The sequence below is a fragment of the Hemicordylus capensis genome, chromosome 7 (genome assembly GCF_027244095.1).
Source record: "Hemicordylus capensis ecotype Gifberg chromosome 7, rHemCap1.1.pri, whole genome shotgun sequence".
Classification (NCBI taxonomy): Eukaryota; Metazoa; Chordata; class Lepidosauria; order Squamata; family Cordylidae; genus Hemicordylus; species Hemicordylus capensis.
The window spans coordinates 10,761,889-10,772,124 of record NC_069663.1 but is presented as its reverse complement, the minus strand read 5'-3'; the positions used below and the strand labels follow the sequence as shown (position 1 = coordinate 10,772,124).

Here is a 10,236-nt window from a genome sequence, read left to right as displayed (position 1 = left end):
ACAAGTTGCTTGGAGCGATGCGGCCTTCCACCTGTTCTCTTGACCCTTGCCCGACGTGGCTAATACTATCTGGCAGGAAGCTTGTTGTAGAAGGCTTAATAGAGATCATAAATGCTTCTCTGAGGGATGGCAGGATGCCTCCTTGTCTTAAGGAGGCAATTATTAGACCACTTCTGAAGAAGCCTGCCCTGGATTCCTCAGAGTTGAGCAACTATAGGCCTGTCTCCAACCTTCTGTGGCTGGGCAAGGTAATTGAGAGGGTGGTGGCCTCCCAACTCCAGGCAGTCTTGGATGAAACTGATTATCTAGATCCATTTCACACTGGCTTTCGGGCGGGCTATGGGGTGGAGATTGCCTTGGTCGGCCTGATGGATGATCTCCAATTGGCAATTGACAGAGGAAGTGTGACTCTGTTGGTCCTTCTGGACCTCTTGGCGGCTTTCGATACTATCGACCATAGTATCCTTCTGGAGCGTCTGAGGGGGTTGGGGGTGGGAGGCACTGCTTTGCAGAGGTTCCACTCTTACCTCTCGAGCAGATTCCAGATGGTGTCTCTTGGGGACTTTTGTTCTTCAAAAACTGAACTTCGGTATGGTGTCCCTCAGGGCTCCATATTGTCTCCGACGTTGTTTAACATCTACATGAAGCCTCTGGGAGAGATCATCAGGAGATTTGGTGCAGGGTGCTATCAGTATGCTGATGACACCCAAACCTATTTCTCCATGTCAACATCATCAGGAGAAGGCATAACCTCTCTAAATGCCTGCCTGGAGGCAGTGATTTGCTGGATGAGAGGTAACAAGCTGAGACTGAATCCAGATAAGATGGAGGTACTTATTGTGCGGGGTCGGATCTCTGGAGATGTTGCAAAATGTAATGGAATGAGACAGCGGTTTGAAACCGCGAGCGCATCAATACTCAAGCAGTATTCTATGCAATGTGACAAGGTTTTGCCTATCCATATTGCCCGTCACTGCAGCGGTTTTTCCAAACAGTGAGCTTCCATATTCCACCACTGGAACGTATTGACTTGCCCCTCCTCCTCCTCCTCAATTTTGGGCCAATGGGGTTGTGGAGGGAGAGGGGGATCGCTGCCACCACGGAACTTAAAAAAAAAAATAATTTCTTGGTCCTCTTGCACAAATCTGCCAGCAGGGGGAAGCACCATTCCAAAACAATGCCTTTCATCATTGCAGGCTTGTGCAAGCAAAGATATTTTTTTAAAAAACACCTCCAATGGTGAAGAAGTAGTGAGAAGGTGGAGCAGAGGCAAGCACTCCTTCAGTGAGGGTGAGCAATCAAAAGACAGGGTTAGGGTTAGTGCCAGGTGGGCAGAGGGGCTCCAGAAAAGCCACGGTTTTGCAAGGGGGAGGAGGGGCATGAAAGGGTGGGTGGGCAGCCCCCCATCCACCCACCCAAGGAGCCCTCTGGAAGGAGAGCAAAATCAGTCTGGTAAAATTATTTCAAGGACAGTTCAGAGCAGGGCTGTAAAATCAACCAGTCTTCACATTGCTTTTGCAGTTGGGGTGGTATGGAAGTAGATGATTTAGTTCAATGGGATTCCTCTTCAGAAAAGTCCCAGGGAACATGCTATTGGCGAGGGTAGGGGTGGAAGGGAGCCTCTTGCCCACCACCCCACCATATTACTACTACTACTACTACTACTACTACTACTATATTTATATCCCACTCTTCCTCCAAGGAGCCCAGACTTGTACTGCATACTTAAGTGCTACATACTTAAGTTTCTCCTTCACAACAACCCTGTGAAGTAGGCTAGGCTGAGAGAGAAGTGACTGGCCCAGAGTCGCGCAGCTAGTATCATGGCTGAATGGGGATTTGAACTCGGGTCTCCCCGGTTCTAGTCCAGCACTCTAACCACTACACCACGCTGGCTCTATGTAGTCATATGTACCATATGTAGCACCCACCCCTCCCCCCACATAAGAAGAAGAAGAAGAAGAAGAAGAAGAAGAAGAAGAAGAAGCTGGAAGAGAAAGAACATTACAAATACTTGGGCGTTCTCCAGGCTGATAACATTGCACACACTGAAGTTAAAAGAAAAATTGGAAGTGAACACATCAGGAGAGTTAGAAAAATCCTAAAGTCCAAACTCAATGGCGGGAACACCATACAAGCCATAAACACCTGGGCTATACCTGTTATCAGATACACTGCAGGAATAATAGACTGGACCCAGGCAGAGCTAGAGACACTAGATCGTACGACCAGGAAAATCATGACCATCAATCATGCTCTGCACCCCCGCAGTGATATAGATAGGCTATACCTTCCTCGCAACTCAGGTGGAAGAGGAATGCTGCAAGTCCATCAAACAGTAGAGGAGGAGAAAAGAGGCCTTGAAGAATATATCAAGGACAGTGAAGAAGATGCACTTCAAATGGTCAATAACGAGAAACTATTCAACACCAATGAAACAAAGCAGGCCTACAAGAAAGAACAAGTCAAGAACCGAGCAGAAAAATGGAAAAATAAGCCACTGCATGGTCAATATTTGCACAATATAAGTGGAAAATCAGACGTCACCAAGACCTGGCAATGGCTTAAGAATGGCAACTTGAAGAAAGAAACAGAGGGTTTAATACTGGCTGCACAAGAACAGGCACTTAAGAACAAATGCAATAAGAGCAAAAGTCGAAAAATCAACAACAAACAGCAAGTGCTGCCTTTGTAAAGAACCATCTAATCAGCTGTTGTAAAAAGATCGCACAGACTGACTACAAACAAAGGCATGACAAGGTAGCAGGGATGATACACTGGAACATCTGCAAAAAATACAAGCTACCTGTAGCCAAGAATTGGTGGGACCATAAAATTGAAAAAGTTGTAGAAAATGAAGATGCAAAAATATTATGGGACTTCTAACTACAAACAGACAAACATCTGCCACACAATACACCAGATATAACTGTAGTCGAGAAGAAAGAAAAACAAGTTAAAATAATTGACATAGCAATACCAGGTGATAGCAGAATAGAAGAAAAATAAATAGAAAAAAATCACAAAATACAAAGATCTACAAATTGAAATTGAGAGGCTGTGGCAGAAGAAGAACAAAATAATCCCAGTAGTAATTGGTGCCCTAGGTGCAATTCCAAAACCCCTTGAAGAGCACCTCAACACCATAGGGGCCACAGAAATCACCATCAGCCAATTACAAAAAAACAACTTTACTGGGAACAGCCTATATTCTGCGACAATATCTATAATAACAGCAACAACATTGATAACAAAATTCAACCATCCCAGGTCCTTGGGAAGGACTCGATGTCTGGATAAAACAAACCAGTCAATAACACCTGTCTGACTGTATAAACAAGAAATAATAATAATAAAATAAAATAATTATGGAAAAAACTGTCCACACTGCAACATACTACAAGCATAAATAATATGACAAGCCTCCCTACAACAGAAGAATGCAGCTGCTTTCCTGCAATGTTGTTACCATGTTATAGGTCAATAACAAAACAATTAAATCCGAAACAGGGCATGAGAAATATGGACTCTACCTTCCTGACAACGCAATGACACCGATATCATAACACGGGCAAAGTGGACGGCAAAATTGACATTATGAAAATTTTACAGCACATAATATGGGAAATGCCCAGGCCCCTGATCACCTTGGTCGCCCTCTTCTGCACCTTTTCCAGTTCTACAATGCTCTTCTTAAGATACGGTGACCAGAACTGTACGCAGGACTCCAAATGTGATCCCAGCATAGATTTGTATAAGGGCATTCTAATATTAGCATTTTTATTTTCAAACCCCTTCCTAATGATTGCTAGCATAGAATTGTCCTTTTATCACAGCTGCCGTTCACGGAGTTGGCACTTTCAAGGAGCTGTCCCCCATGACCCCAAGATCCCTCTCCTGATCTCCTGACCCCATCAGTGTATATGTGAAGCTGGGGTGGGGTTGTGGTTTATTTGCCCCAATATGCATCAGTTCACACGTTCTATGTAAAATAGGGACTTTCTGGGATATATAGGTCAGTTGGAGCATAACATTTCAGTGGCTGCTCTCAGAAAGCGAGAAGTGCCAGGGATGCAGTACCACTTAGGTTCAGGTTTCCTTTGAAGGAGAGATCAGTGGAGGCTTGTGATGTATTTGTAATATGAGGTAAAGGTTTATTTAAATAGGAAAGAAGGAAGCTGCCTTACACCGAGTCAGACTATTGGTCCATCCAGCTCAGTATTGTCTACCGTGATAGACAGCACCTCTTTGAGGTTTCTAGGCAGAAGTCTTTCCTGACCCTACCTGGTGATGTCAGGGTTTGAAGCTGGGACCTTCTTCATGTCAAGCAGATGCTCTACCACTGAGTTATGGCCCAATCGCCAAAGGCTGAAAAACACTGCTTGAGGATTTCAGGCAGGGGGCTCTTTCACAGCCGAGGGAGTTCTCCACACAGCAGGCTTGACCACAGGTGTTCTGGGAGGCTTTGCTGCGAACTCAAAGTTATCCCTAAAACCCAATGCAAAAAGTGGATATTTTTTTACCCCTGATATAAATTGGGCTACACTCTATCACAGGGCTTCTTAACCTTGAGCCCTCAGATGTTGTTGGACTACAAATCCCAGAATCCCCAGACATGGCCTTTGTGGCTGGGGATTTTGGGAGTTGTAGTTCAACAACATCTGGGGGCCCAAAGTTAAGAAACTCTGCTCTAGCATGCAGTGAAAAACCCGAATTGCATGGGAAGTGTTCTCCGATAGTTCGCAGGGACTTCGGGGTAAATCTGCCCAATATGTGAATGCACTCCCTCCATTCCGGCGGAGATGCGAGCTGAAGGGCTTCAAAAGCTCGGTGTGAAAAACTTCCTGGAGAGGCCAGGGATTGAACCTGGTACCTTCTTCATGCAAAGCAGAGGCTCTTCCACTGAAATACGGTCCTCCCCATAAGGAACATAGGAAGTGACCTTATTCCGAGTCAGACCATTGGTCCATCTAGCTCAGTATTGTCTACACTGACTGGCAGCGGCTCTTGGTTTTGTTTTATAGCTGCTTCCCTCATTTTATTTATTTTTTATTTGGTTTATATACCACCCATCCCAAAGTGGCTCAGGATCACCTTCCTTATGAGGCAAGGCTACAGCATCTGGGGCTTTTTAGTTTGGAAAAGAGGTGACTTTGAGGAGACATGATAGAAGTGCATAAAATTATGCATGGAGTGGAGAGAGTGGACAGAGACATTTTTCTCCCTCTCTCACAACACTAGCACATCCAGTGGCTGTTTAAACTTATCGTTAGTTACCTGCCTATCAAAAAGGTTGGCCAGCTAGCATTAATGATTGCAGACTTGCTACAATGTTCATGTAAAGGCACAGAGGTTCTGTCAAAATGTTAATCAGCAAAGGTGACAGGCTTACATGGGAGGAAAAAAGACAGATGATTATGGAACTATGCAGGGCTTTAAATGAGGAGATGAAGAGTTTAGGGCATAACTTGACTCCTCCAGTCCTGACAGTTTGCTTTGTCTTTTCCCCATCACTAGCTTCTCCGAATCACGTGGAATCTCTCTGGCCGCAAACAGTGAGGACGCCCAACCTAAAAGGCAGTGTGACATTGGAAGAGACCTTGTTCTTGTTCAGCACATCATGGAGAAGGCCACAGGTGGTTCCTGCGCCCGTCAGAGCCAGTCAGGGGGATCCATTGCAAATATCTTACCTAGATACAAGAAAGGGGCCCAAGAGCCTCCCAAGAAAGAAGCCAGCCCTGCCTTTGGCAAGGTATTTGCAGCGTCACAAATGGTAGACAGAGCAGGTGTCAGAGCCAGAGCCAACAGCCCTTCCAGAGTTTCAGTGTTGCTTGAGGCCTGGGAGAAAGGGCTAGTAGGGATGGATTCCACTAGCCCATCTTCTTCTGCAGACATCAGACGCTCCCGTTCTCCAGTACACACCAGACGTGCTCTTTTATCCAAAAATGCTTCACGCCCTCTTTCCCCAGCAACAACTAAGAGTTCCCTTTCCCCAACAGATACCAGGCAAGCTTTCCCCCCAGCAGATACCAAGAGATTCCACTCTCTAGTAGATACTAGGCAGTCTCCTTTACCAGCAGATATCATACGGTCCTTTTCCCCAGTGGATACCAGGCGCTCCCATTCTCCAGCAGATACCAGGTGCTCCCATTCTCCAGCGGATACCAGGTGCTCCCATTCTCCAGTGTATACCAAGCACTCCCATACTCCAGAGAATAACGGGCACTCCCACTCTCCAGTGTATACCAGGCGCTCCCACTCTCCAGCAGATACCAGGCGCTCCGATTCTCCAGTGTATACCAGGCGCTCCCACTCTCCAGCAGATACCAGGCGCTCCGATTCTCCAGCAGATACCAGGCGCTCCCATTCTCCAGCAGATACCAGGCGCTCCCATTCTCCAGCGGATACCAGGCGCTCCCATTCTCCAGCAGATACCAGGCGCTCCCATTCTCCAGCAGAAAGAAGGTGGTCCCCTTTGCCAGCAAACACCAGGGAGTCATTTTCTCTGGCAGACACCCAGCAGTCCTGTTCTCCAGGAAATACCAGGTGCCCATCTTCCTCAGGAAGTATCCAGCACTCATCTTCTTTGGTTCAGAGCCAATACTCTTCTTCTGTAGCAAATGGCCATAGCTCATCTTCGCCTCTCAGTATGCAACATTCATCTTCTTTGCCAGACATCAAGTGCCAAATTTCTGTGGCAGACATCAGGCGCTTGTATTCCCCAGTGGACACCAGACGTTCGTCTTCCCCAGTGGGCTCCAAGCGCTTGCCTTCCCTGGCAGACACTGGATGCTTGCACTCATCTTCACCAGCCGACATGAGGCATTCAACTTCCCCAACAACTAACAGGCACTTATCTTCCCCAGAAGATAAGAGGAGTCTATTTTCTACAATAGATGCTAAACTTCCATTTCCCCTAGCAGACACTAGGCGTTCATCTTCTCCAGCAGACGCCAAGCACTCCTCTTCTCCAGCCAGTTCTAGAAGCTTCTCTCCCACATCAGATGGGAAGCGCTCCCGTTCCCTCAGCCCACGCAGAGATTTTACAGCCCACGGGCCTGTGTTCTCTCAGGTATATTCCCCAAGTTCAAAACCAAAGAGCCTAATGGGCACAGAGATGCAAGATATGAACAGCACAGTAGCAGCTGAATCCCAGGGGGAAATCCACGATCTTAGTGCTACTAACATTGCTTTAGTTACTGGGCTTCAAAAGGAGAACAAGGTACTCAGCAGAGATGGACCCCAGGAGGAAAGTCTTCTTCCCACTGCTGTCAGCACCAGGGTGATGGAATCCCAGAAGAAAAGCCACACACCAAGTGAAACTAGCTCCAGTACAGTCCCTGCATCCCCAAAGGAAAGCCACATGCCTAGTGTCACAGACCTGAGATCTCAGACAGAAAGCTATCTCTCAAGGGTTGCCGACACCACATCATTCAGTGGATCCCAGGGAGGAGACTACACACCCAGTGCTGCGAGCACCAAGTCTTCTGGTGGACCTTCTCACATGGTCAGCTCCAGCACTGTTGTTGAATCCCAAACCCAGTGGTACGGTTCCCAGGGCAGAAATACAGTGGTCTTCAGATCGGAACGGCAAGTCGTCTTACCCCAAGCTGGAAGAGCAACTGTGTACAGAGAAGGGCGAGAAATTATCATGTCCAATGCTGAGGTGGGGAACAAAGCCCAGCCAGAGAAGGCCTCAAACTCTGCTGGCAACATTTCACCAAAAGAAAGCCACTGGCAGTCCCAGGATGACCTGGCTAATACTGAGTCTCCCAAGGGAAGCCTCACATCCATCCCTGATGCTTCCAGCAGCTCCTCAACAGGGTCATGGTCAGAAAGCTGCATGACTCAACCCAGAAGTGCCGATGTGAGTGACACCCAAAGGCAAAGGTGTATGCTTGGGCCAAGCCCTGAATTCACATCAAAAAGAGATGCTACCACACTCAGGGAGGGAGTCGTTCCTTTTAGCCCAGCCCAGCCAGACTGCAGCAGGAACAAGGAAGCTGCATTCCAGAGGCACGACAGCACTGTAGCTGAAAGGGGGAATAGCATGCCTGATCCAGGCGGCCCTGTGGCTAGCAAATCAGAGCAGGAGAGTAACCAACTGAGGGCAGAGAAGATCAGCACATCTGGATCCCCCAAAAGCTGGCACGTTTCTGAGGCTGGTGGAACTTCAGGAGAAACTAGAGTGTTGGGAAGCCCCGGTGGATTCCAGCAAACTGCTCCAGGGGACCAGGAAACCACCACCCAAGCTGAGCCAAGGGAAGAACAAAGTAATTCGACAAAAGCTACCCAGGGATTTGCATGGGAAGCAACCTGTCCGCTTGCTGAGACGCGCTGCTCCTATGAGCCTCCGAGCCAGAAAACAGGGAGCAGCAACGAGATGGCCGAAGAGGAACCCGAGGAAGCGATGGATATGGAACTTTTTGTGGACACCCTCCGCAACATGGAGCCTCCTGAACTCCGGAAGCCCTTGAAGCTCCCTCCCAGGCTGCCACATCTCTACACACTGGCAAAGCCTGCACCTCTGCCGCCTATCCACGAGCACCTGATTACCCCCAAGTCAAGGACGCCTCTTCCAGAAGCTCTCGGGGAGCTGTTTGCCCTCACAGAGGAGATGAACTTGGAAGAAGAGAAAGAACACAAGGAGGAGGACAGAGAGCCCGTAGAAGAGGAGGAGGAGATAGAGAACCCATATCCCAATCCAGGTGAAAACAACCAGGCTACAACATCTTACCCTTGGGAAAATAAGCCGTACAAGATGGAAGAGGAGATAGGGTCTTTTCTGGGGAAGTTGCAGGAACATCCCGCGCAGCACAAGAGCAAAGCCATTGTTCCGAATGCAACAGCCAATCAGAACAACTTTATCAGAGCCAATGTGTTCCGAGGCCTCTCACTTTTATCTGGCTTTGCGGACAGGAAGGCTCCGGAAGACAAGCCTTATTCCCGCTTGGACAACAGTCTCCTCTATAGCAAGTTCATCTCTTCTGAGAAATCCCTGCTCAAAACCCAGGGGAAGGGGAAAGAAGGCAGGTGCTCACCCTCACTGCTGGTCCCAGCTGCCCTAAAAGTCAACAAAGAGTGCCAGAGATCTCCACATGGGCTTCCGGCTGAGACATATGAAGAGCTGAGCTCCAAGCTGTCGCTGTCTGTGCTCCAAGCAGAGAATTCCTCGAGGGTGCCAGGTGCAGAGGGTGGCTCCAGCCAGGTTCCTCATCAGTCCAGAGAAGCAGTGTCTCTTTCTCAATCATCATCCATCCCAGAGGCTCAGGTGAGTAAATCCATTCTGTGCAGCAAGGTGAGCAGTTAGCACCAAGTCAATGTCTCTTGACACCCTTCCCTTGCTGGTGACAACTGCAGTGACGGAGGGATCTTTCCTTGGTTGTCCTGGGGCTTTGGGGAAATGAGGGCTGCTGGAAGCCCCTTCATTTGTGTACGTGTGGGAAGAGGGGGCCTGCTGTTGCACAGTAAAAACAAACAGGGGTTCTGTTTCTAGAATTGTCACCTTCGCTCCATGGCAGAACTGGTGGCACAGCATCCTATTGATGCCAAGAGGGTGGACCAAACCTGCATTCAAAAAGATAATGATTACAGGGCCAAAACCACCGAGGTCTTTATTCAAGGGCACACAGCTCTCATTGAAGTCACTGGGTGTTGTGCCAGTCATTCAGAAAGGACCAACAGCTTAACCTTCATTATGTTGTTATTGTTTATTTTCCTTAATGGCTGAGACAGAGTCAGTGATGCTCATTAAAGAAATTGAAGGGAAGCTAAGGGGTTCTCTTAGGACGGAGGCATGGTTAAGGAAGCCCATTTAGAGTGACTGATCAACTGAGCCAGCCATCTTCGGGGATGAATGCTCATTGTGGTTTTTGACAAGGTCTTCATCCCAGAGATGGGGAATGGGTGACCGTGTTGCAATACTGTCAGTTTTCAGTGTGTTAGTATGCTTTTATTGTCCTGACTATCAAACCAGCAGTGGCCAAATGTGCAGTGGTGTTTTAGGAATGTTTCAACATTTTGAAAACACAAAAACCGCTATAGAACTTTATCAGTGTTGTCAGAGGAACAGAAAGGAAAACTGACAGAAATGTTCTCCAAAGATTACTCCATGGAGGCAGAGAGAATACAATGGATTGTTCATGGTTACCCTAGTCCTTTGCTCAGTGCAACAAATCTGCAATGGTACCCTAATCATTGGGGGTTAAGGATAAAGAAGGGATGACAACAACACAC

General features: G+C 47.7%; 1 protein-coding gene across 1 annotated transcript in view; it reads left to right on the top strand.

Moving 5' to 3' along the window:
- Positions 1 to 8,050: 8,050 nt before the first annotated feature.
- Positions 8,051 to 10,236, top strand: part of CRYBG2 (crystallin beta-gamma domain containing 2) — a 46,781-nt gene continuing 44,595 nt past the window's right edge. The window contains exons 1-2 of the mRNA XM_053267542.1: positions 8,051 to 8,598; positions 8,920 to 9,271. Coding sequence (XP_053123517.1) covers positions 8,051 to 8,598; positions 8,920 to 9,271 — 900 coding nt within the window. The remainder of the gene's footprint in view (positions 8,599 to 8,919; positions 9,272 to 10,236) is intronic.